Source organism: Esox lucius, chromosome 3 (genome assembly GCF_011004845.1).
Source record: "Esox lucius isolate fEsoLuc1 chromosome 3, fEsoLuc1.pri, whole genome shotgun sequence".
NCBI lineage: Eukaryota > Metazoa > Chordata > Actinopteri > Esociformes > Esocidae > Esox > Esox lucius.
Window position 1 is genome coordinate 28631460 of NC_047571.1, and position 27444 is coordinate 28658903.

The following is a 27444-nucleotide window of genomic DNA, read 5'->3' on the forward strand; positions in this document are numbered from 1 at the left end:
AACGACAGAATAAACCATGTCAAACCATGTCAGGAACGCTGAATTCCTGAATATTCTCTCGAGACTTTGCAAGCTACGGGCTGTTATCAAACTTTGGGAGTGTCCTTTGTACCTGTGGAGGGTTAAAGTCAGAAGACACTGGTCTCTGTTTATCCTGTAGTGATAAAGTGTTGAATCATTCAGATTGTAAGACTACCTGTCTCCTCTGGTTAATTATGGTTGAGGAATTCCTTATGGTTACAGTAACAAGATTCGAGCATCACCCAACACAGACCGTCCGTGGCTGTAGAATAACAAAACCTGTTTCCTACACGACGAGTGCTGTGCTCTCACCAAGAGGCACGTTGATTCTGACAGCGAGCAAACTGCAACCCACCCGTCAACTGAGCACTTCAGTTCCCGCCACTTCAAGCCCTGTACGTCCATCAGTTTAAAACAGTACTTGTTTGTTCTGTGGACACTTTAAATAAAACAACTGGGGTCGACACTAAGGCCACCTTTCCCTGTGTAATTACAAAACCAATTACAGGTGACATAAAACGAATATGGAACCAGGTTCATACGCAGGATGGAAGTTTATGTAAGTAACTCAGATAAGGGAATCAATAAAGGCGTATTAATTTCTTGCACTTATTGGAAGCAGTGCCCATCCAAACAGGAAATTACATAAAACCATTCCATGGCATTGTTTTCAGTAAGAGGTCATAAGTTGAAAACATGACACTTGTTTTCCACGGTAATTTACTATCAGCTGTTTCACTGAAATCCTGAGACGGACGTCATTGGATTGTCGCCACTTGATTTCGCCTTCGTCAGCGCACTGTTAGCATTGACCTCTGTTAGCATTGACCTCTGTTAGCATTGACCTTAGCGTACAGAGTCGACCAGTCACCACTGTCACTTGAACGCTCATCTCCCGGAAGGTTTCTCCAGTGTGTAGTATATGGACATCGTTGTCCAAAACGATATGGTGGATAAATGTGTGCGTGAGAGCAGTAAGGGCATGGTACAGATAAAGATTGGCCTCGGTTGAGGAGTGCCAACATTTACAATCTCATAATTCAAAGGCTCCTAACTGATGTCAGGCAAACCAATGGTTGGTGCTTCCTCTGGGTGGGGTGGCGAAGCAGTGACAATTCTCAGTCAAATACATTGCTCTCTACGGCATGCCTGAGTTGTGTCTTTTATAAAAACATTCTGTTAAACATTGTCTTTACATCGGGAATCTCGCTAAGATTACACAGCTTAGTTTTGTTTCCTGATAAGTGTCAATCCATAGACTATTAAATCTGATTCTACAGATAACAATTAAGAAAACGTATGGATATATCTACAGCGCACCTGCATACAGAAATTATATTCAAGGAAAATATCTAACTTTATTAACCTTGCGGTACATTCCTTGGTGGCCAAACTATCCATGAGATGAATTGGGTGTGGGTTGTAAAGTCAAGTGAAAAACACAACTCCCTCACCATTTCAACTTTGACCTACTCATAGTTTTCTCCATCCGAATTGCACAAGAACCCAGGAGTTTCCCCCATTCCACCATCTGACCCCAAGGTCATGTTCAGAAAGGCACAATGTAGCAAAAAGGACCCCCCCCCCCCCCCCCCCCAAAAAATTTTTTTTAATTCATTGAGATTGTACAGGTTCTCTTCATACAGCAATTTTTCTCCTTTGGTACCAATCGTTTCTGTACATTTTGTCATTCAGAAGACCATCTCATTCTGAGGAGATAACAGTAATGAGGACGTGTTTGTGCTGGCCCCCATAGGAATTGAACCGACAACCATGGAGCTGCAAACAGCAAGATAATTCCAAGTGAAGTACAATGGATCTTTCCTATTTGAGGAACATGTGGAATGTACGTTGATAAAATTTGACACTGACAAACACTGCTGTTGATCCATCTAGATTATAACGAGAAATAATTTTAACCACGCCAACATTACAGACTGACTTTCCAAATATGCACCTAAGAGCTCAGTACAACTCCAGTGGATAAAAAAGTGCTTGGATCATTAACACTGCTAACACAAGTACATACAACTTCCATCACATCTGAAATAGAAAGCAGTTCTCTACAAACATTATTTGTGATAAATATTCTATTCTATGCATTGTTGAACATGTACAAGGAAAATAGTTATTTCTTGAGCTAAAAGACCATATCCTCAATTCTTGTCGTCGGAGTGCTTGTCAGGAAATACAATTAGAATATAAAAAATTATTCCACTCAAATAGAAAGATGCGCACATAGGTAGGATTTTTTTAAATGTTTATTGACTACAAATTGTAACATTTAACAACAGCAACAGAAAATGCTTTAGTTACTGAAAAGAAACAACTGTTATAATGCCAAATATGGTTACAAAGAAAAAACAGGTTTGTTACTTTTGGCACATGTGAAGAACATATTTTGTCCTAACACAGAACAATTGCTTAAAGCTAGTGTTCTTAATTTAAACAATAACAAACTGGCCTTGAGAACAGAACCACTCTTACATTCATAGGCAGAGCTTTGGATTAAATTATTAGTAAAATCAAAATATTTTGACTGTGCTTTGAGGTTGTATACTATTTGAATTTACTAATTGGAATAAAACACATTATTGGTTTCTGATGGTATAGGAGAGTGAGGAATTTACAAGTTATATTCCTCAAGCATCGAGGTTTAAGCATTCAAAACCTACATCTAAAAATTAATGTGGCAACTAAAGAATCTATCTATAAATTTACACTGCAATTAATTTTTTTTTATGAATTACAGGAAAAGGCACAACAGCTTATTGACCGGAAAGAGAGATTTCTGCCCTTCAAACAACATAGGACACTTTGTTAAGGCTGGGACAGTTAAAATCTTGAGATGCACTACAACCCGAAAAAAGCTCCCTATAATGGTTTCACAAGCACATCGCTGGAAAGCTTTTATGGGTGATGAAATGGTGAGCCAAGACAGTGCCTTTAACCCCTGGGGAACCACAAGCATCTCACAGACATGACTGTAGGCGAGAATCATTGATATTTAGTTCACAAGTTGATTTGGCTGCGCCAGAGAAGGAATTCATCTGAAACGTGGAGCCGCTTTGGGAGCCCAGGAGGTCTGTCAACCACTTGGTTAACACAACAAACAGCTAAATAAAACAACTGTAGTCAATGCAAACAATTTTTTTTACATTTTTTTCTTAATCTATTTTTTAAATCAAGCCCCCACATTCACAAGGAAGATCACAGTAGCATTGTAGAACATGTTCAAGTAATTCCCAAACAGTCTTCCAATAACTTATCCTAACATCTGAGTCGCACACCTGACAATTTCGAGGGAAATGCTTGGAATCTGCCCTGTCATCACCAGCATGCACTGCAATAAAAATCTAAACAGCAATAAAATGGTGGTGGGGCTAGGTCTATCTGTATGTTACTAGGCAACAGTTATCTGTCAACAACAGGGAGCGTTTCAGGAGCCCACTTTAAACAAATGTCAAGAATCCCTTATAAAACCTAATGCGCTACGCAAATAATTATTGAGCAGATGCCTGTGAGAAAGCTGTCCCACAACAGAAAGGACAACAACAGCTTTAGCAAAGCGTCTGATGGTGTGACTGTTACAGATTCGTTTTATGTTACAATAACTTTAGAAAGCATGGGGCTCTCAAGCACTGTAATCCTCTGCGGCACATGTACTGCGGCAGTAATGATCAGATAGAGAAACAAAAACAGTGAATTAATATATATATATTCACTTTAAATGTATAAAGCATCTAGGTTTTTCCTGTTATGGGGGGTTTATGAAGACTTTGTCCCTAAAGTACATTGTTTCAACTGGGGCTGGGGACTCTAATAATTAATGCGTAGAATTTAAATACACTGCGACTGAAAATAACGGTTACTGCACATCAGCAACATTCATTTAAACTAAAAAACAGTTTAAGCCACCATCGTCACACACTGACTGTGTGTATATTTATCTAAAAATGACCTCATAAGGTCAAAACACAATCCAAGTCTTGGCACGTTTACAGTAAAAACTCAAAGCAGCCAGGCTGTACTTCAATAACACTACCTCAGTGCAGCCATGGTTACTTCATGGTAAAAGAGCCCGGACTTTAAATCAATGTTCAACACAACTACATAAAAAACATGTGCAATATTGTGTGTGTGTGTGTGTGTGTGTCTGTCTCAGAGGACAGGTGAAAGGTTATTGAGGGCAGATGGGAGTATCTATTACACAGTCTCATTGGGCCTCTTAATCACAGCACTGTATTTCATTGGTGTCCCATCTGTCCTCAGCTGGACGTCCACCAGGCTGAAGATGGAGATCTCCTAGAAGACAGGCGGACAGAGGACAACCCTGTCAGCAACGGAAAACGCTCAAAACATCAAGTCAGACCTGGCTAGGCTTTATTGCCGTCCCACCCTGTGTACACGTTTACATGTATCTCACAGAAACACTTGAATCATAACTGTAAACAATTACACACACACACACACACACACACACACACACACACACACACACACACACACACACACACACACACACACACACACACACACACACACACACACACACACACACACACACACACACACACACACACACACACACACACACACACACACACACACACACACACACACACACACACACACCCACCCACCCACCCCCTGGTTACTGTGAAATACATGATCAACACGCAGCATCTCTGGGACTCAACCACATACAGAATGTTAACACAAGGCATATACAATCACCATTAATTACCAAAGTAACCTACAGTGGGGAGAACAAGTATTTGATGCACTGCCGATTTTCCCGGTTTCCCCACTTACAAAGGATTCTGTACCAAATATTAACTTCTGCTTTTCTGATTATGTCGTGCAATAAAATGCAAATTAATCACTTAAAAATCATACAATGTGATTGTTTTAGATTCCGTCTCTCAAAGTTGAAGTGTACCTATAATAGAAATTACAGACCTCTACATGCTTTTCTAAGTAGGAAAACCTGCAAAATTGGCAGTGTATCAAATACTTGTTCTCCTCACTGTATATGCCAACAGTTTCATCTCAAAATTTTTACATGCGAATATCCTAAATAAAAACCCAGTAGCCCTAATAATTGTATATTATTTATCAAACTGGCACGGTTACTAACCTGGCGTACACCAACCCTCCCCGCTTCATCAGCAGCCCACACCAGAGTCATCTCCCCTTTCTTCCCCACCTTGTGGAAGTGAAATGTCTCCAGACCTTCCAGGCCCTGCAGAACAGGAGCACAACACATCTTAACACACCTACATTCATTCAGAACCAGAACACAACTACCACCATGCCGGGGCCACGCGGTCATCCCCCAGCGAAGAGCCCGGTACCAAGCAAGTGATCCTCCGGATTGCTGCTCAGCGTTGCTTTTGTAATGGCACAGAACCGAAACGTCCAAACGAGCTTTGGTTATCCAGATGAACCCTTTGTGTTCCAGTTCATTTGCCACCACTAAGATTGAATGTGAATCAGATTTCATTCATCTTGGCACCCCACACATTTCATACAGAAGTACACCTGGACTAGAGGGGATTCAGTGGATGTGCAGATATCGCTAAATAAATGCAGAGAGACGTGTTGTTTAAAGATTTCATCCCAACTGACCGGAAGCGTTAGCGAGCCTCAGTATTGCCAGGCAGTAAAATAGAACTTTGTTCTACCTGAGGCGCTTACTTACTGGTTTCTGCAAGCATTCATACCCATGTGAGTCATTCAAAGATGAAAGAGATTATTCAAAAGATAACAGGAACTAGATATAGTTTTTTTTTAATCTGTGGACTCATCCTCCAAGTATAGTAAGACTAACAATCTGATTTCTGTATTCTACCGGCAGACAATTATTGGACCTTATATCATAGCGTCAGATAAAGATGGTGCCACATGAGCCTATGGCATGGTATCAAATGAGGGAATGTGAACGTCAACTAAAACAAATACTCAAATAGAGTCCCTTAAGACGAGTGGTTTATTAAGTGCATACCGTTTCGGCACAGAAACCATTTGGGAATATATTGGCAGAAGTTCAGGTTTCTCCCTCCATATACTTTGGCCCGCGTTCTGGCCTTTGGCTCTTCAGTCACCAGAACGGACCCACACGGCACACAGCAACCTCAACAATCACACGGCGACTCAGCCAAACGGATATGGCACCCGGCGAGGTGTCACTCACCTTGCAGTAGATGCGTTTCTGAACGCCGTAGCGCAGCACGAGGACGTCAAAAGCCTGGTCCAGAATCCCCATTACCATGGCTTCAGAGTCCAGCGGGCCACTCTCCTGCAAGGGGCAAATTATAGTGAACATGGTACAGCGCTGGGGCAGCCCTGAAACCCCCAGGGGCAGAATCAAACAGACCAGCAGGCCACACACCCCCATCTATCACATAGCAGGTTAAATCAATAAATACCATGGTATTAGAGAGTTAGGGTTAGTTATTAGAGAGTTGTTTTCCAAAACCACATCTGCTAGAGTAGGGTTACATAACTGCAGTTATGCAGAGACAAAACACTTATTGTTTTTTTATCCTCTCCTCTAAACAGGGACTGATACCAGGTGTGTAGAACTGACTAACAGCTAGACACAAAACCCAGGCGTGTTTCTGTCATCTGGTACTGAAAATCAGCAGCTCTGCACTAGCCGTAACTCTCAGGGGAACGTCTCGGTGGGGGGGAAATTACACAGCGTCTCTGAGGTACCTTGACGAAGACGCTGAAGAACAGCTCTGCGCTGAGCTCCTGGACCCTCTTGGAGGCAGTCTTCTTGTCGTTGCATTGAGTCGCCTGCTTCTGCACCTCCTCTCCCTTCAGCTCCAGGGGAGGACCACAGCCTACACACCAACCAGACAGGAGGAGAATGTACTGTAAGGAAGGCAACATGTATGTGTCTAAACCACACACAGACACACAAGCGCACACACGTCAATCCCTCCTTCTCAAACAGCCGGACAAAGCCTCCAGTCTGACTCAGGGTGTTGGGTCTCAAAGGCCACAACACTGTCCCTCCACAGACCCAACATTCTACAGGCGCCACACAGCTCCCCGTCTCCGTCGGCGCGCTCCTTCCCCGGGGAACACAACAAAGCCCTTGTCCTCTACGGGGGAAAGCGCACGCAGACATCCACAAAACAAAGGCCAGTGTCCGCCCGCCCGTCCGCCCGTCCGCCCATCCCCGCCCGCCCCCTCACCCACCCAGGGAGGCTGCCAGCAGCCGATGGACGACGAGGTCGGCGTAGCGACGTATGGGGGACGTGAAGTGGGTGTAGAAGGGCACGTTGAGCGCATAGTGGCGGAACAGCCGCTCTTCCGTCAACACGCCCGTGCAGAAGTACATGGCCATCTGGAAAGAGCGTTGGACAAGCGTTGGACAAGCGTTGGACAAGCGACATTCAGCGCTATTCTGACTTTGGCTCACAACGAAAAGGTGCCGAGAGAACCAGAGGGAGATGGGGAGAGAGGTCGACATTTGTTTACATTATGAAAGGCAGAATAGGCGGACAGAGAGGGAGCGAGCCCGGCACGCTAACCTGCATTGGTCTGGAGCACATGTGGGTGAGAACCTCTTTCCTGGCACTGGTGTACTCGTCATCCCCAAGAGTCTCGTTTAGGCTTTTCTATGAAGGGGGGGAGGAATACATTTGTTTCAGCTTTAACTAACCTGGAAGTCGTTTTATTCTGGGGCCTAGAAAGGTCTTGCGGGTCATTTGGGAGGTACTTACATGGAGGGTCCCGGCCGAGGAGAAGTCGATGCTGAGGCCCATCTGGTCACAGAACTCCTGCAGGTCGTCCACCATCTTGGTCTGGGGTGGCGGGTGGCGACGCAGCAGGGCCTTCTGGGGGAAGGAGCGGTAGATTTGGTGGGCAACTGCCATGTTGGCCAGCAACATAAACTCCTCCACCAACCTGGAAGAGGACAGAGTGGTTAAAAAATAAATAAAAGGCATTAGACAACTTTACCCTCAAGCAGAGGTGGCACGGTTCATCTCGGTCAACATTTTAATTGACAACCAACAAAATTTTTAGAACGAATGATTTAAATGACTGAATATAGTCTAATTCTGTTTTAGCTACACCCCATAACTCACCCCTGTACCCATCTCACCCTGGCTCTAATAAAGACGGTCATTGTCATAACAACATGTGCACAAGCTCTGTAATGGTTTCAATAAATTAGCATACGTTTCTTTCCACCTCAGATTCAAGAGACATACGATGCAGCGTAGGCAAATAATATTTATGTACTGCAATTTACAGTTCGGTAACATAAATTACTCTCCTGCTAGTCCGTCAAAGAATCAAATGGCATCTCGGACTGGAAAAAAATGACACCCCTTCATTTCTAGCCTGACGAGGGAGAGGCAGCTGTGGAGGCGTAATGTGTGTATGTTTGTGGGCTCAACTCACTTGTTGCTGTCGCGGTATTGGTACACATAGCAGCCCTGGGGCATGCCAGTCTCTCTGTCAAGTGTGAAGGACAGCTTCATCTGCAAAAAATAAATAACAAGATCACCAGTTTGGGATTTTTCACAGTTCACTCCTCCTGCATATATAAAAAAAGATGAGTAATTGACTCATAAGTGTTCAGGACTAATCTCAGGGAAACGGTATTGATCCCCGATCAGGTCCCCTCTGGTCATTCATTCAGATCTACAAGGCTAGTCAACCATGTTTGCCTGTTCAAATCCCTAAGTGGACATTGGCAAAGCCTAAAAAGGGATAACTGGTGTAAATAAACAAATCCTCTGTCAGCCCCCTATCCTGTAAAGAAAGCCCAAATGCATGAGAATAAATGTTCTGATGACGGTCTGGCATCACAGTGAGACCTCTGACCTGGTCCAGGCGGAGGGCACCGCTCTCGAAGCGCTGGGCGCGAAGCCGCTTGGCGATGGCGTGCAGGTTGAGCACAGCCCGGTGGATCTCGTCCACGGGGTGCTCGGGAGAGCAGGCGGGCAGCTCGTCCGCCCGGAACAGCTTGTCCGGGGCCTCGATCATGCTCTGGGCATGGTCGTAGCTCAGCTTCACACACGAGCGGATCACTGAGCGACCGAACCACTCGCTCAAGATCTGGAGGAGTGGCGAGACAGTGTGGTGAATGACAGGAACACAGCAGCACATGAAGTCTTCACGCAAACATGTGCCACGCCACACATCCCATAGACGACACAGGAAAAACCTGCAGCCATAACGACAGGGTATTGGGTCTCGTCCAGTACCTTCCCCTCAGGGGTGATCTTCCAGATGACGGAGAAGGTGAGTCTGTCCGTCAGGGGGTTCAGGCTACACAGCTCCTCACACAACAGGCGCGGTAACATTGGGATGACCTGGGGATCGGCACAGACCACCTTTAGATAACGGGCGTAAACTCGCTAGCAAACCCCCTCCTTACAGTGCACTGCTCCGCGCTGAGCGCACGTCAATGGATTAGCCTTAACGGCCGAACTACAAAGGACAAGGAGAGACCTTCTGAACCATGTAGACACTGGTGGCGCGTCGGCTGGCGATGAAATCCAGCGCGTTTCCTTCTTCCACAAAGTAACTCACGTCGGCGATGTGGACACCCAGCTCAAAATTGCCTGAAAGAAGGAGGAAATGCAAGGGCATTAATGTAGATGACAAACTAACATTCTACCCTTTGACAGCAGTTCTGACGGGCAGCAAAACATCTTACCGTCTGGGAGCAGTTTACAAGACAGGGCGTCGTCTAGATCTCTGGCGGTAGCAGGGTCTATCGTGAAAATGCATTCCTTCCTTGAATAGAAAACAAGAAATTAGCACCAGTGGGGGTTACGAACAGCATACATTATCTTCACCGGCCCAGAAGAGAATCAAGGACGTCCTATTCGAACACAGTGTGCTTTAGGTCCCATTTAGAACTGGGCATGTCGGATGAAAGCCTTGGCGGGCGCGGTCAACGGACCTCAGGTCTCTCCTGTTTCGGAGTTCCTCAGGAGGGATGGTCCAGGGCAGAGTCTGGGGCAGGCAGCCCAGCACCTCATCGGAGAACTCCGAGAAGTCGACGTCATACTCGATCAGGATGCCTTCGGTCTCCGGCTCGATTTCCCCGGCTTGGCCGAGTGTCTTGGCGAGTCGACTGAATGGGGGACATGAGGGAGAGGATGGTTAGTCAGCATCCAATATTTATGATGACAATGGGGTGTGTAACAAACTAAATCGTTAGCAACCAAATAGTCATTTCTTGGCGCATCGCTCGCTGGACATTAGCAATAGTATTTTAGCGTTTTTGCACACAGACTGTGTGAGCTTCGTAGACACATGTTCACAAGCACAAGAAGTGCAACAGACCGAGCGAGAATCCACAGACGAACACTTGCAAGAATAAAAAATGACAATATCAACAGCAAACGGGTACAACACACTTTACGCACAGTTTCATAGACCGATCAGATGAAGGCAGCGATGTTCAACAATAACAGGCTTATTTCGTCAATAGGTCAGGCCTATTTAAAAACAAAACAACAATTCCCCCCCGGATCCCCCCAAAAAAACCAAAAAAACCTTGGTATCAGCTCGTGATTGGCTGATACAGCAGAATAACAATCAACAAATCAGCATTCGCCTATTGGCGTACCCCTCCGCAAAGTTGCTGTCGTCCGGCCAGTTGGTGATGCGGGCGATGAACAGAATGTTGGTGTAGTCTCCGGGCCGGGAGGGGAAGTCGTGGGGGCAGTCGGCCAGGGGAATGTTGACCCGTGGCACGCGGTGGTCCACAGGGGAGAACATGGCAAACGGCTTGTCCGGGAGGAACTTGAGGAAGCCCGTGGCGGCCCGGGAGTGCTTCTGCTCCACTATGTACACCACCTGGGACGAAGAGGACGCAGACGAAATGGAAGCCGCACGTTGACTGAATACAGTCCATCAGTACTAATTATTCTAAAAAATGGTATCAACCACTTACCTTGGCAGTTCTCTGCAAGACCTCTTTTGTGCCTTCAACTTCTGCAGAGGGAAGAGTGAAAGATCATAGAGAGGTTATTCGCAGGGAAACAAAAGGTGAACGGGTTTTCAAAGCGCACCGCGTTTCGTCAGAACAGTGTGAACGCCGGCACCTGTGGTGTTGAGGGCGACGCTCTGCAAACTCCCAGCCAGCTGCTCCTCATCCTCGGCCTCCACGATGACATCGGGACTGGGTGGCCGTTTGCTCTTCCTCCCTGGCGTCTGGCCCTTCCCGGGCTGGGCCTCTGGCTCGCTCACCCCCTCGCTGTCGGACTTCACCACCTGCGCACGCGAAAACCAGTTGACTATGATGGTGGTGATGAGGCCTACTACCGGGGAAGCGGACACGTGACGGTAGAGGACTGTCATTGCGTCGTGTGCGGTACTTTTAGCAGCAGACTCACCTTCCACAGCTCCTGAGGGAGAATCTGCACCACCACCACATCACCGTTCAGAGCCCGGTTACGAGCCACGATCCCATCCAGGAAAATATCCCGTTTGCCATCCTGCACAGATATATAGTTACATTATAAAACTTGCCGACAAATGTACAACTATATATATATATACACACACACATATTATATTTTATAAACATACACACACTGACAACACAAATGTATGTATAAAGTATATATACTTACTGGTGATGCAATGAAAGCCTCATGGTACTTTTTGGGGTTGATTCTTATTGATCCCTGATGGAAATGTTTCTATTAGTATGCTAGTGGTTTATTGAACATTGCGCCATGGTGCTAGATCATCTTTTACACATGCTTGGCTTTGATCAGCATTAGGTTTGTAAAATCTGGGGAATTTTCAAATGTCTCTGGTTAACCAATAAATCCTGGTATGGGGGATTTCTAATATACTGATTGGACACTATCGACTCCATGAATCTTCTCACCAGGCTTACGGAAAACCGGGGGATGAATTGAAATATCCCCGATTTTAGTCAGCATTTCATGAAAGCAAGCGTTCATTGCTGAACACGTGGAAACAGAATAAGTGTCCAGTCTTAGTATGTCTGTCATTTCACCTGAACAAGCTCTCCTCTTTTCAGCCAGTGGGAAACATCCTCTACGGTCATGTATTCGTCAAACACTTGCTTCTTCGATCCTCCGCGGCCTCCTCTGTTCCTCTTACCCTTGTCAGAAGGCACAGAGGCACCTGAGGAGAAAGACATTTTTATTCAGATTGAAGAACCTCCATCGTCAACAGGGTGACGGCCCTCTCGCTATTTCAGCTCAACTGTTCTGTTCTGCGCGGAGCGGAGATGGTCGCCGGTGACATTGGTGGGACCTGTGGCTGGGGCTTTTAAGGCTTACCTTCTCGGTCATTGGGGGGGGGGGGCACCTTTTTGAAGCACACCTTATTTTTGAGTGGTTCTTATGTTTGGTTTGTGTTTTGTTCTTTACTTTTCAACATATGCTTTCACCCAGTCTTTCCCATCATCCGCTCGCTACATTACTGATATGCTGGTTATCACGTCTCACTGGATTATCTATTGGTTTATAGAGTTAATGAATTATTCTTTTGTAACTAATTTCCCCATGTGGACTCACTCTTGGTCATGACTTTTGAGGTTGTTACAAATGGGGGATCGTACCGAGATCTTCCCGGGATTATTATTAGTTTTTATTTGCCTGTAGGTTCGGCGCCTTATGATTTGTTTGGGGAGTCGCACATAGCGTTTGGTCGTTTTGATTGGTGGTGCGCTTCGAGGAAGGTTTGATGTTGATGCGTTGCCGGTCGCTGTCGAGACTTGTGGGGTTTAGCTGCGCTGCAGATGGCCCTTCAGTCCGGTTTGGGGTGGGTGTTGATGCTTTGTGCACGCAGGTAAGGAGAGATTTAAATGTATATGTCTGGAGCCATCGATAATTCCCCTGATAGGAAAAGCAACGTTTCCCCTGGTGGGTTTCGTTGGGCTTGTTTATTTTCGCGTGGCGGCTAGTGCAGTTTTCTCGGGCGCATTCCATGACCCTGCGTTGGTACATTGGTACTCCCTGTGTCAGCGCGCTATGAGGTTTCATTTTCCCACCGCGAGGCAACTGGAGAGTTCGAGTTGAATTAGTTATACCGTTTGGGGAGGATCGTTATTTCTCTTTTTCCTGTGATAAATTGAGTCAACAGTTATTGTTGTTTCGGATTGATGGGCTGGATAGCCAGGGCAAATGTTATTGTACAGTTTCCCTGTTTTAATTCATTATTATGGCTTTGGTGGTGGTGTTCATTAAGGATCCTTCACATAAACCTTTGGAGTGTTGTACAAGAGCAGTTGTTCAAAAATAGCTGAACATTTTTCCGTTGAGATTTCTGATAAAATTCTAAAAGAAAGCGTTGGTTGACAGTGGTGATAGACGCTAAAGTCTCCTACACACTCTCCACGTCACTCAGTGTCGGGTTTGAGGTTTGAACTGCAGAAGGAGTTGTTGGTGTTACAGCTGGAACACGGTCAGATTAATCGGGAAACGATGCGTGATCAACTCCGTTTAGAACGTGAACGCCTGGAGATTATTTTCCTTATTTGAGCAGGTGGCAAATTGTAGAAACTGGCCTGACTTCAACCGCACGTTGATGCTGCAGTGTGTTAACGGGAAAAGCTCAGGAGGTTTACTCTGCGCTTACGGCTGAGGATGGCATTGACAATGTTAAAGCGGCTGTGTTGCAAGCTTACGAACTTGTTCCCGAAGCTTACCCACAAACGTTTTAGACCATTGCGTAAGGCTGTTTGTCAAACAAATGTAGAGTTTGTTAGGGATTTGGTAACACAGTTTAATCGGTGGTGTTACTTAACAATTTAAGCAGTCTGTGCCTACTGGAATCGCCATCTATCTAAACGAGCGCAAAGTGCGTGCACCGCTGTTCTGGTTCAATCAATCAATCAAATGTATTTATAAAGCCCTATTTACAACAGCAGTTATCACAAAGTACTTTACAGAGACACCCGGCCTTAAACCCCAAGGAGAAAGCAACAGTATTGTTGGATTTCAGTGGCTAGGAAAAACTCCCTAAGAAGGCCGGATTTTAGGAAGAAACCTAGAGAGGACCCAGGCTGAGGGGTGACCAGTCCTCTTCTGGCTGTGCCAGGAGAGATATTAAGAGTCCAATTGGAATAAATAATACATTCTGGGCTAAATCCAGAGTCTATTTGATTTTAGACTAGGTCAAAAGTATGACCAGGTGGACAAGGACAGGGACAGCAACGGGCCCCCCAAACCAGGTACTTCTTAGGTGTGGACCAGGACCTCATCTCCTCCTAAAATGTAAAACTGGAGGAGACTGAGAAAAGTTAGAAAGTGCATTCCTCATATCCCCAGCACAATAATATAGCAGCGTAACATATTGGAACTGAGACAAGGGACACCCACAATCCACCCACATTGCCAGAGATCAACCAAAGGGACACCCACCAACCGGAACCCCCCTGAATGAGGGCCGAGTATTGCCAGCAGCGTACAGCCCAATTGCACAAGTGCGCAACAGAGAGTCAACAACAGAGAGTCAACAACAGAGAGTCAACAACAGAGAGTCAACAACAGAGAGTCAACAACAGAGAGTCAACAACAGAGAGTCAACAACAGAGAGTCAACAACAGAGAGTTGTGTACTCACTCAGAAGTCATGACTAATGGCTCGATGTCGTGACAACAGCGATTAGTTATTTCTGCAAAAGCTTGATGGCATATGACAACTTTCCTAGGTCCAAGAAACTCTCACCACATTCACTTAGTCGGCTCGATTGGTTACCTTGGGGTGGCGCCGGTTTGACTTTATTAAGAGGGGAATTTGACACGTCTGCGTTAAGGTCGGTATGTGCTGGCCCGTCTGGCTTGTTGTCCAAGTTGTTCTTCGGCACATTCTTCTTCTTAGACTTCTTCTTCTCCTGTTCCGGAACCGGGCCAGTCGAGCTAGCTTTAAGGGGTGATGCCCCGTGACTCATGTTCTTTTTCCCATGGTTTTCTACGGGCAAGTCGGAATGGCGGTCTTTGTTCCTCATCTGGTGCTGCGGTCTGACGAAGCCAAACTCCTCACCCGACTCCACATCTCCATCTTGGCTGGTGTTGGTGTCCCTCCTCTCCCCACGTCGCTGCTTGTCAGAAACCCCGTGCCTCCTCTCCGTCTCCTGCGATGCCGCCCGGACGCTCAGCTTATCCATGTACAAAGACACCGAGCTCTCTTCTCCTCCCTTGCCCCTCATGGGTGAAGGTGAGAAGTCACTCGAGTCAGAGCACTCGATTAACGCCTGGTCCCTTCTCCTTGGTGGTATGTCTTGCTTGTCGCTGTGCACCAGGCCTTGCCTCAGTGCGCTCGGCAGATGCTCTTCACCCTGCTGCTGGGCATACTGGTCCAGGTAAGATCGGAACTTAACGCTGTGATGCTGGCTAAGGAGTCTGGCGTAGGCGTCTTTCTGGCGAGGGCCACTGGAGTGGCTCGGCCCATGTCTGGCTTCGCGAGACCGATTACCTCCCTTAGGTTGACCAGGAGAATCCATTTCAGTTGCGGTGTGTCTGAAAAGACAGGGCTCAGATACAGTAAAAGCATACAGAAATGTGCTGGTACGGAAGTAAGCGTTTCACTGTTATTCTCTAGCCTAACTAGTTCCAGCAGTTGTAGACGAAGCATGTAAAAAAATATATTGTTTTGAAATGCATACTGACAAGTTTATTTTGACCAACTAACTTTCTAGTAATTTAGAAGGATGGTTAGGAGCCTGACTATTTGCAACAGGTTAATCGGTTCCATGCCAATATCAACTGATTTGGATACCCTCTGATTCGGTCTGCGTGCTTCTGTAGAAGAACCGTTGCCCAACTAGCTAGAACGTTTTGATGTGGTGGAATGAAACCACCAGGACCACCGAAGTCAGTTTGATGGCACACTGCTTTAGCTAATTATGATTCCATTAAATGTTGTGTGCGTGGTTTCTGGTAATTTAGGTTTGTGTGCATAGGCAGGGGTAGCTCCAGTATTCAAATGTATGAACTTACTTGTGTCTTGCTTGGTGTGAGTCGTATAACTATGTACTGTAATTATATGCATGTGGCTCAGCAATCTAGAATAGTCAAAGGATGGGACGCAAAACAGGAGATAGATGCGGCAAGACATGTTAATCATGTTATAAAAACTAACACAAGCAACCTCACGCATCAGACAGTAACTCTCAGTTTTTGTTTTTCAGCTATCTTTACAATAGGTTTCGAGAGTAGCCGCGGCGGAGTTAATATCCTACTAGTTATGTACTGTAGCTAACAAGCAATCTTGCTGGCGAACTGGCCTAGCTAGTCGATTGAATAACATTTAAATAACAGGTCATCTGTAAATGATTGTTGTTGGTCAAAGAATACGTAACTAGCTGTGCATCCAAAAAACAAGATTTCACCTGAATGTTGTTCTGCCGTCTGTTCGTTAGGTGAAATGTATGAGCTACCGATAGCTTTAGCTAGAGCGCGTTAAATGACTTGCCAAAACACAGCCACACTGAACAACAGCAACACTGCCAGCAGCACTAATGATGTGACATTCGTATGGTAATTACAAACCTTCAAAATAAAAGCCCCACATGTCAATAAAGTACTATGTATAATACATTCTAAAGAGAGTACATTGTAACCAAAGGCAATTTTATGTTGCTTCTAAAGCAAAAATATTTATAATGTAAAAAATGTTTCTTAAGGACAACATCGAAACATACAATATACAGATCGGTTTGTCAACTACATTGGCTTATAGTGGGAAAATAGACTACGTGAAGTGGAACATGGCATTTGAGAAACAGCCAATATGGTTAGTAGAATTCATACATAGAGTAACTTTATGAGATCAGTACAGATTGTCTAGCAGCACAATTTATCCCACATATTTCATTGGCTCCAATGCAATACACTACAAGCCAAAGCAACCCATGCAAATTGCCTTATACAGGACATATTTGTGGGTCTCACAAACACTGAAAGTATTCCCTAGGTCTCACGGATATGGTTAATTAATGTCAGGGGGATAATGTTAGTAAACATTTTCATGAAAAAATGTGTTCAGAAAAGGACCATTTACCATGGCCTCTCCTGGATGTTCTAAATGTCATACAGACTCATTTCAACTTGCAACATACAATGGGTGTGTGCCAGAGTGAAATGAGACCATTCAAAGCCATATTAGATGTATGGTTCATAAATGGCAAGAGAGATAATTGCAACAAATATTTTTATTTTAAAACTGTGAGAAGATTATGTATATTCATTCATAATCAGTCCCAGAAAGTGCTAACCTAGAATGGCCTCTCCTGGAGGTTCTGGATATCATAGAGACTCCACTGAACTTGCAGTGTACTCAGTACTTTCCAGGACTAGCAAGAGTTTACCGGACAGCAGTGAAACTGCAACACTTTCCAGGGCTTAGGTCCCTCTCTCATGGCCCCATAGGACACCCTGTCCTTCACTAAGAATACTCTCCTCCAGGCACACTCCAGATTCTCTGGGATCGGTCACAATGTTCCACTTCACATTGTGTTGTTTTTCCATTACATGCTAATTTGCATTTGCAACTTTAACATATAGTGTATGATCTCAAATGTATTTTCCCCATGAATTCCTCTTTTTTTCATTAGCTTTAAAAGAACAAAATTGTCTACAATTCACTATCTGTAAAATGAATTATGCGCATTGCAATGCATTGAAATTACAGCATTATTCTGAAAACTAAATCCAGATTCGAGCTGCCAGCATAATGTGCTGCTGGTAGGATAACGGTATCTGCCAGGAGGTGGTAAGACTAGGAAAACATCCAACCCTTTCCGGGGGTTGGGTCAGCGTGCATGCTGGGGGAGAAGTGATTTCAACTCCACATGTGAACGTTCGTGTGCACTGTAGGCTACCATAGATTAAAGACAAGAATACAGCGATATGGCAAAATCAGGCAAAGTAAGAATTTGTAACATTTAACCTTCTTGTTATTTAAGGTGAAATTACTCACTTCAGTTGGTCTCACACGGCCACACGGGAAATTACAACATTATTGAACTAACTAGCTACCCAACGTTAGGCTAGCTATGCTGGCTATCATTGAATTCCAGTTCTGTTCTGCCTGTGTGTTTGCTGTGAATGTAGTTGCTAGCAGCTAGCTACTTCAAATCACAGTTGTTTATTTGCAACACGTGGTCTGAGTGACTCTACTAACTAACTAAACCTTTTCACGGTCCACGGAACATAATGACCCACATAATTAGTAGTATTTTTTTTAAAGGCTCATCATAAATATTATCGTGTTGTTTCTAGATGTCGTCATCTAGAAAGAAACCTGCAAACATTGTCAAGGGAGATGTAAGTGAAATCAAAGAGGAAGAAAACAATTTTGGTAAGCTATTTAATAATACATTTATTAAATAGAGATTATATGATGAAAGTGACTGGAAAAATCCTTGAGACATCATGATGCCTTTCAGAAGGCCTGACTGATAATCTAATGTCAACTGAGGCCACAGAAGAGGTTGTGGCGAGTACTCAGGTCATCTTGGTAGCTGCCCCCCAATCAAAGGTTGTCGTTTCCACAGGAGCCGTTGAAGACGATATGGCTGAGGTCAAAGATGCTCCAGGTAAAGATAATGCTTTGATGGGTGGAGAGTGCAAAGCCATTTTTTCTACCCAGCCAATTACTTTACTCCAAGAACTTTACAAGGGATTCAGAGATCAAAATGTCTGATGCATGTCTGGTCAAGGCCGTTCTGTTTTAAAAGTTTTCTCCGGCCCACGTGCTGAAGGACAACTAATTTTCAGGCCCAAAACCACAACGGCTCTACCCAGCTTAGCATACTGCTCTTCAGAAGTGTATTTGGCCAAACCATTCTGTGTTCAGTCACACCGCTTACTTAACCAGGAAGTATACACTGGCACCTACTGTGTGTGCTGGAGGTCAGTGTGATCCCATGTCTGTAAATGCGCTTTATGACAACTGGTGATGTAAAATCGGCTTCTTAAAATAAAAAATATTTTATTGAATGGCAGTAATCTACGGCAATGTGAGGCAGTGACAGACCACTTAACCAACATTAGCCTTGTATTTTCTTTTTTCATTGGTGTGAATAATCTGTGAATAATGTTTAATCCATGTCTATGTGCATTTGTCTCTATCCGTTGCCGCAAAACCCAGTGAAACGAAAAGCAGAAGCAGATGACGAGACTCTTCCTGTGAAGAAAACAAAGTTAATTAACAATGGTAAGATTATGAACTATGTTTATCAATCCCGCCTTTGAAGTGCCTGGCTGAGTGTGTTATTTGATTAAAATGAGTTATAATCTCCCCCCCCCCCCGTAGGATTCTGTCTTTTTGTTGGAAACTTAAACGCATCCAAGACAATTGAGGAAATCAAAAGTGCTTTGGCCAATTTGTTCACATCACATGGCCTGTTGTTTCAGGATATTCGAGTGGACAGTAAAAAGTGAGTACATGTCCATTCTACACCCTCTGTTCTATAGCACGTGATTTGTATAAGTATGCTGAAATTGTGTTTTTTGTGCATTCTTTAGGAAATTTGCGTATGTAGACTTTCAGTCAGAGGAAGACTTGGTGAAAGCACTGGAGATGAATGAGGAGCTGATCCTGGGTCAGAAGATGAGGCTAGACAAGGCTAAGGTCAAAGAGTCTGCAAAAGATAAAAAAATAGGTATTTGTCCCATCTTAAGCAGATCTTTCTTACCACTGATGTAGATATTTCTTGAATTAAACGATTGAATAATTTCCATGTACTGACCAGGTGTTTTTTTCCCCCTACACAGCTAAAGATGCCAGGACCTTGTTTATAAAGAATATCCCATTTGCAGCAACGAAGGAGGACCTGATGAATGTATTTGACACGGCTGTTGAAATCAGGTTTCCTGGAGGAATTGGTAGTCCAAGCAAAGGGTGAGGATTGCAATGCAGTTATTTATATACACTACTGTTCAAAAGTTTGGGGACATTTCCTTGTTTTCCATGAAGACATACAGGAAATTAGTTTGAATAGGAAATATAGTATTTGCAGCAATTACAGCCTTGCAGTCCTTTGGCATTCTAGTTGTCAATTTGCACCCCCCGGAAGTTGGATTGGCTTGATGGCCACTTCTAACGTACTATACGGTCAAGCTGCTCCCACAAATTGTCGACAGGGTTGAGATCCGGTGACTGTGCTGGCCACGCCATTATAGACAGAATGCCAGGTGGCTGCTGCTTACCTACATTGTTCTTGTGTAGTGTGGAGCTGTGCTTTGGGTCATTTTCCTGTTGTAGGAGGAAATTGGCTCCAATTAAGCGCCATCCACAGGGTATGGCATGGTGTTGCAAAATGGAGTGATAGCCTTCCTCCTTCAAGATCCCTTTTACCCTGTACAAATCTCCCACTTCATCCCCACCAAAGCACCCCCAGACCATCACATTGCCTCCACATTGCTTGACAGATGGCGTCAACGCACTCTTCCAGCATCTTTTTCACTTTGTCTGCATCTCACAAATTCTCTTCATTGTAATCCGAACACCTCACACTTAAATTTGTCTGTCCATGACACGTTTCTTGTTTTTTCGTGACACCTCTGTCCAGTGTCTGTGTTCTTTTGCCCATCTTAATTTTTCTTTTTAATTGGCCAGCCTGAGATCTTTTTCTTTGCCACTCTGCCTAGAAGGCCGTCATCCCGGAGTCACCCCTTCACTGTTGATGTTGAGACTGGTGTTTTGCGGGTACTATTTAATCAAGCTGCCAGTTGAGGACCTGTGAGGTGTCTGTTTCCCAAACTAGACACTAATGTATTTATCCTCCTTGCTCAGTTGTGCACCGAGGCCTCCCACTCCTCTTTCTATTCTGGTTAGAGCCAGTTTGCACTGTTCTGTGTAGGGAGTACTACACAGCGTGGTTGGAGAAAATAATAGGCTGACGAGTTTCTGGGTATTTTGAGCCTGTAATCGAACAATTGCTGATGCTCCAGATACTCAACTAGTCCAAAGAAGGCCAGTTTTCAGCTGTGCTAACAATGGCAAAAGGTTTTTGTAATGATCTATTAGCCTTTTAAAATAATTAACTTGGATTAGCAAACACAACATGCTATTGGAACACAGGATTGATGGTTACTGATAAAGCGTCTCTGTATGCCTGTGTAGATATTCCATTTAATATCAGCCGTTTACAACATTACCAATGTCTACACTGTATTTCTGATCAATTTGATGTTACTTTAATGGGAAAGAAATTGCTTTTCTTTCAAGAACAAGGACATTTCTAAGTGACCCCAAACTTTTGAACAGCTGTATTAGTGCTTGATTCATGTGTCTGGCCTGGGTTTAAACACTAAACACTTGGCATTTATTTTCACTGTGACAGAATTGCCTACATAGAGTTCAAAACTGAGGCCCATGCGGAAAAAGTGCTGGAGGAGAAGCAGGGGACAGACATCCAAGGTCGCATTGTTGTCATTGACTTTTTGGGAGAAAAGAGCCGAAATAAAAAAATCAACAAAGTTCCAGGTGAAGGTCGATTGAAATGATCGCACTTTGAATTGAATTAATGTAGATGTGTCAAGGTAATTTAATCAATGGATACTTCCTGACGTGTTTCTCGGCATCTCCAAGATGAAAGGCCGATTGTAACTTCTAATAATTAAATGATTAGTTTGATTTATTTTGTTTATATTGTGGTCCTCTGGAACGTGTATTATATTAACACGCCTTTCAAATGTTCTGATCCGTAGCGGAGATCCCACCTAACAACAAATTACTGGTTACCAACTTGGCTTACGCCGCAAAAGAGGATACCCTGAAGGAGGTCTTCCTCAAAGCAGTCAGTGTCAATATACCAAAAAGCAAAGGAAAATCAAGAGGGTAAGTGAGGGTACAGATTTTGAAGCTTGGGGTGCTTTAAGCGCCGCTGAATATTTTCGGCGCTGCAAAATCGATTTTATAGTAATTCTATTAAGATCGAGACAAATGATCTGGTTTTCGAGGCATGTGAAAATGGTACCCTGAGACGATTGCGCTAGTTTGCCTTTTTGTTCTATTGAAGGCATGCCGTCATCCAGTTTGACAGTGTGGAGGACGCCACAGAGGCCCTGGACTCTGCATTAAACCAAGAGATCTGCGGAAGAGTCATCAGAGTCGAGTTCAGCCAGGACAGATCAACAAAAAAGAGTCACCAAATTGCCACTGGTAAATACCAAAACGCTTTAGGCCTTTTTGCACTGCATTGTATGTAGCCCTGGGCTACCTTACCCCCAACTCAGGCTACCTGAGGCTGTGTTGCCACAAGGTGTGGTATCCCCGGGCTTAACTTTGGTCATGGTCTAAGGATTCCCATTTGTATTCCTAACAACAGGGATTACAGAGAAAGGCAACACAAATGCCATTTGAAAAAGACTGAAATTACTCTGGTGAATCCCCACTCCACTATTAGACACCATGAATGTCTCTAAGCAGAGGGCCGATCGGCGTGAGGGCTGTGCAGAGGATTCATATCAAAAGGGGCGTACGGACAAAACACAGGAAGTACTTATGTACAGAAATGCTGATTAATAAGTGTGCTCGCACGTCCCACGCCAGTTCCCCTTTATAAATCACAGTCAACTCCAGATTTCGTGCATGTGAGCGAGCGTCTTGTCCCACCCTGTTAACGCCCATAGTGGCCTATAAATAGTCAGTGATTAACTTTCCTCCATACTGACTACACGACGACAATGGCGGCAAATCCAGAAAGAAAGCATTCAAAAAAAAAAAAGAAAAATCCCAGGGTGAGGTGGAGGTTCTTGTCAGGGAGGTTGAAGCAAGAAAAAAACATATTGTTCGGTGGACACCGAAGTGGGATTTACAAATACCAACAAGGCACCAAGTGTGTGTGCCACGAAGGGGGGGGGGGGGGCACCGGGGCTCAAACCCCTGATAAACGACTTGCCGCTAACATCCGGGACTCCCTCCTGTGTGCAGTAGTGACTGAGGTGAAGGGGGGCATGGACACGCGAGACGCACCGCATGATCCAGGTATCCAATCAGTATTCCCTCACTTACAAAGAGAGAAAAACCAAATGCATTGACGTTGTGTCCAAGCGGTTATTTGCCCAAACCACTAAGGTTTTCTGTTGTTTTCAGCCGCCGCGTGTTCCAGTGGGGTCAGTGGTACTGCACCTGAGCAGGAGCCCGGTGCGCCCCGACCCCACGGCGTTTCCACGGGGCCTCCTGCCTCACGAGCCTCCGACGGCCCTGTCCTCACAGATGTGGCGGCACAGCTGCAAACACAGCTGCAAAGAGGCACCATTGACGCTATTTACGAGGTTGCCAAGGAGTTGAGGGAGATGCGAAGTGTTTTGTGTGACATAAGCTGTACGTTGAAAGAATTACTCAATAAATAGTGTCATTTGTTCTTCCGTGCCTTGTGTTCTTACTAGCGACGCAACACAACCACACGCTGGCGCGCCGGGGGTCAGGAGGAACACAACCAACAGCGTCAGGGGTTAAAGCAGTGTTCCTTTGCTCTGCCACGTTATGTACCACTGCCCACGCCCTCACAATCGCCGACCGTGCGCGTGCCAGGCAATTGCGCACATTATAGTTCCTCTCCTCCGTGCTCTGTGGGTTGGCGACAAGGGGTGAGTACTGTTCGTAGTACTGCAGTAGAGAGAAATCGCAGTCGATTTTTAAATGTCTACATTGCTCACCCGTAACCTAGGAGCCAGCCGTCACGCACGGCTCCGGCTTCAAATCTGCACCCAACACTGCTGTTTCTCCATGTGAGTCATGGGTTGACCCGAGCCCCCGGGCCACTACATCGGTTAACACACATGATTTGGACATTAATGGGATGATGATGATGATGTTTTCGATTGAAGAAAGAAAATGTATTTAACTCTTGTGCCCTCTGAGCAGCATGTGCGGTCAATAGCTCTGAATACATTTGGGAAACCGGACATTGCTGCAAATTGCTCTTTTTTTTACTTGCCTGTTGACCCACCATGTAAGGAAACTTTATGTAGAGGCGCGTCAGTCCAGTTATACCTCCTGATACGTCTGGCATAACGCAGGTAAGTGTTGGCTGAAAGATCCCTGACCTGTCAGCCAATCCCCCTAGAAAAGTGCCGGTTGACAAAAATCGGAGGGTTGTCAGAACTTGAAGTGGGACAGGCACGGCTTGGTTTCTGCGGGTGCCTCTCTGTAAAGCTGGGCCCATTACAGCACGGGGATGCGAGAGAACAGCTCTTGGTAATCAGAACCGGCTCATAAGTCACTCTTCAACATTGGCCAGTAAATCTCGCTGGTCTCTGAAAAGTTGCTCTCTCCAAATTGTTCCATTGGCCAAATCTAACTGCAGTGCCAAAGCTGCTGTTGTGTGTCATTTCGCGTTGTAATTGCATGCCTTTTGACCCCCCCCCCCCCCCCCCCCCCCGTTTGATAGTAAAACCTATTGTACCAGACAACGACGGGGCCATTATCACTTTGACAGTTCTGCAGAACCTACATGTGATAACAGTGGGGGGTGAGGGGTTCTTTTGCTAAAATATCTCTGTTTGTACTTATCCTAAATCATGTTTATGTGCACTCCAGGGAACTCTTCATGTATAAAAATGTTTTACACAATGGTATCAATTTCGAAGTGTTTCTCAAGTTTTATCCTTCGGCCAATAGAGTCGCAGTTTCTCATTTCTCCAGTTTGTGTGTACGCATGGCTGTCATTTGCCACATTCTCCTTTTAGTTTGGATTAATCCCAAAGTTTGCTTAGAAAGTGGCACACGCCTTGGTTTGTTGCCGACCCGACGTTTAGAAATGAGGCCCCTGTTTGGTAAGAGAGCCGGTTGTCATCATGCATGTTTGCTTTGTGTTGACCTATAGGTCCGTCAAAGACGTTGATGGTCCAGAACCTGGCCAAGGAGACAAGAGAGGAGACCTTGAGAAGTGCCTTTGAAGGTGCCGTCAAAGCCCGAATCACCAAGGACAAGGAAACCGGTGAATCTAGAGGGTTCGTGGCATAATATTTACCCTTTTGAAACCAATGTCGTTATGGCACTCGGATATTCCCTTGAATATTACCTATTGGCTTTTTTCAGGTTTGGCTTTGTGGAGTTTGAAAGCTCGGAGGTCTGCAGGGACGTGAAGGAGGTCATGGAGGACCTCGAAATCGATGGGAGCAAGGTGACGCTGGTCTTTGCCAAACCCAAGGGTGAACAAGGGCCTGGTGGAGAAGGGGCGGCATCCAACAAGAGTGTCAGGGGGAAGCCCCGTGGGAGAGGAGGTGCTCGGGGCAGGGGTCAAGCAGGAGGCCTCAGGGGTGGACGAGGTGAGGTCATATGTAGGAGCTCCAACTGAAGTTGGGCAGCTGCTGAGTGCATCACACACTTAATGACATACATATACATATATATATGTATGTATATGTATATGTATGTATATGTATATGTATGTATGTATATGTATGTATATGTATGTGTATATGTATGTATGTATGTGTATATGTATGTATGTATGTATATGTATATGTATGTATATGTATGTATATGTATATGTATGTATATGTATATGTATGTATATGTATATGTATATGTATGTATATGTATATGTATGTATATGTATGTATATATATGTATATGTATGTATATGTATATGTATGTATATATATGTATATGTATGTATATGTATATATTAGTAGTCCTAGGAATGACTATGGTTCTGGTACCAAAGATTTTTTTTTTACTTAATCCATTTTTATTTACAATTAATTCTACCAGCTTTGTAAGATCGTGTCATTTGTTATGTTTTTGTTTTTAGGCAGAAGTGGCCGCGGGAGGAAACCTTAAGACATGAAAGAAGTAAAGAAAGGTAGACGACGCAAACTGATGCTGCCAGTACCGGTGCTGTAGATACTGTGATGAGGAAGATGGAAGACTTCACACTCACAGGCGATCTGTGTACATGCATACCAGTGTCAGGGTTCATTATGAACTCCAATTTGCTGCATCACACAGAAAGCTGAATTACAGTTGAAGTGCAATTCAGAGCACTTCAAACTTATTCAGCATTTTTTTTATTTTATCAAAATATGCAAAGAGTTTCAAATTTGTTTATTTGTGACTCAAAAACATATTTCAAAATCTTCCATGTTTCGTCTGTGTATGTGGCTGAGTCTACCTTTCAGTTTTGTTGACTTAGTTTTTTTATGATGGCCCTGGTGCCTGCCACTGAGCTATAATTCAACATTTGAACAACTTCAAAAGTTTGAGGGGCACCTAACTCCAATCAAACATTTAAAAGACTGTTTTTAGTTCAGCTTGTAAAAATGTTCTACCGCAATGTTCTTACAGTTGTTTTAGTCTGTTAATTTACTCTTACCTTTTTATTTTTCGATGTGCAAAGGGTACATGCAATTAAAAGATAAGACATTGTGGATTTTCAGATTTATTTATTTTGTAAGTATTTTAGGTCGGGTATACATCTTTTCATGTTTCAGAGACCATTATTTGCAAATACGTTTGTGAGAGTATTTCCACCATTGATTAAGATGAACAAAATTACTATTGAATTCTGATTCTGAATAAATCCTTAAAATACCAAGCTATATTGTGTGTTGTAACAGAGAAACACATTTACAATAAGCCTACTCAACAATGGCTTGAAATGTAAAAGAGGTGCGTTTTGAGTGGCTCACCTGTGATGCAAAGCACAGGCCTGGTTTAAGGCCATTGTTGGACAGCTGGACAGTCGGGAACAGGTACTCGTTAATTAAGCACCTGACTGCAAAAACTGCTGCAGGTTTTTTTTTCTGTAAGCCTCTGCCAGCTTTGCACACCTGGATTTGGGCCGTTTATCCTACTCTTCCTTACAGAGCTCTGTCAAACTGGATGGGAAGCATCGGTGAACTGGGATCTTTAGGTCTTCAGGCAGATTTTCAATGGGGTTCAAGTCTGGACATTGAAGGGCATTCACAGTCCAGAAGCCACTCCAGCGTTGTCTTTGTTACGGTGGAAGATGAACATTTGCCCACAGGCTGGGGCAGGCGCGCAGATGGCACTAGGGACGGGGGGGACATGACCCCCCTAGATTCATAGAGACCCGATCCGTCCCCCGCCCTCACTATCGCTACAAAAGGCGAAATAAATCGGTAAAACAGAGGACTAACCAGTGTTTACACTCACTCTGTGTATGTGTGCTACGACTCCTGAGTGACGCGTCGCCGGGGTCCTATGAGGAGCTGGTAGGTGCCTCAATCGTGCCTGTAGGAGCGGTAACCGGTTACCATAGTGATCATATACCATCTATGACTGAGCCGAGTCTGATTTTCTGATCTGAATCGACTGTATAAATGCCACATAAAGGTAAGGAAGAGACAAAAAACAATCACCTCGTTTTTTCAAAAAGCAAACAATGTAAGTATCCTATGCCTGTTGACTTTCCCAGATGTGGCAGATTAGATTTGTTAAGGGGAATAGTCTGACAATAATGGCAAGAAGGCTTTTG

General features: G+C 44.5%; 2 protein-coding genes across 9 annotated transcripts; one reads left to right on the forward strand and one right to left on the reverse strand.

Moving 5' to 3' along the window:
* Positions 1-2266: 2266 nt before the first annotated feature.
* Positions 2267-16500, reverse strand: dis3l2 (DIS3 like 3'-5' exoribonuclease 2). Of its 2 annotated transcripts, XM_013132412.3 has the most exons (21): positions 16378-16499; positions 14745-15505; positions 12035-12165; positions 11640-11693; positions 11400-11501; positions 11109-11277; positions 10958-10998; positions 10631-10860; positions 9959-10132; positions 9710-9789; positions 9502-9614; positions 9255-9362; positions 8872-9105; positions 8446-8525; positions 7761-7944; positions 7569-7655; positions 7234-7381; positions 6742-6872; positions 6218-6322; positions 5162-5266; positions 2267-4326 (listed from the first exon to the last, which is right to left on the reverse strand). In XM_013132412.3, exons 2-21 carry the CDS (start codon positions 15487-15489, stop codon positions 4228-4230), a joined length of 3120 nt encoding a protein of 1039 aa, XP_012987866.2. In that variant the 5' UTR covers positions 15490-15505; positions 16378-16499; the 3' UTR covers positions 2267-4227. The 2 variants fall into 2 exon arrangements, with proteins under 2 accessions (XP_012987866.2, XP_019900918.2); XM_020045359.3 differs by lacking the exons at positions 2267-4326; positions 5162-5266; positions 6218-6322; positions 7234-7381 and having other exon boundaries at positions 6753-6872; positions 16378-16500.
* Positions 12696-26376, forward strand: LOC105028790 (nucleolin). Of its 7 annotated transcripts, none has more exons than XM_020045360.2 (13): positions 12704-12834; positions 18269-18347; positions 18436-18585; positions 19140-19205; positions 19305-19428; positions 19517-19653; positions 19766-19892; positions 21337-21479; positions 21704-21833; positions 22015-22157; positions 24826-24952; positions 25041-25270; positions 25759-26376. In XM_020045360.2, the coding sequence occupies exons 1-13, from the start codon at positions 12730-12732 to the stop codon at positions 25785-25787; spliced, it is 1590 nt and encodes a 529-aa protein (XP_019900919.2). In that variant the 5' UTR covers positions 12704-12729; the 3' UTR covers positions 25788-26376. The 7 variants fall into 7 exon arrangements, with proteins under 7 accessions (XP_019900921.2, XP_019900919.2, XP_019900920.2 ...); XM_020045361.2 differs by having other exon boundaries at positions 18439-18585; XM_013132421.3 differs by having other exon boundaries at positions 12706-12834; positions 18544-18585.
* Positions 26377-27444: the final 1068 nt, after the last annotated feature.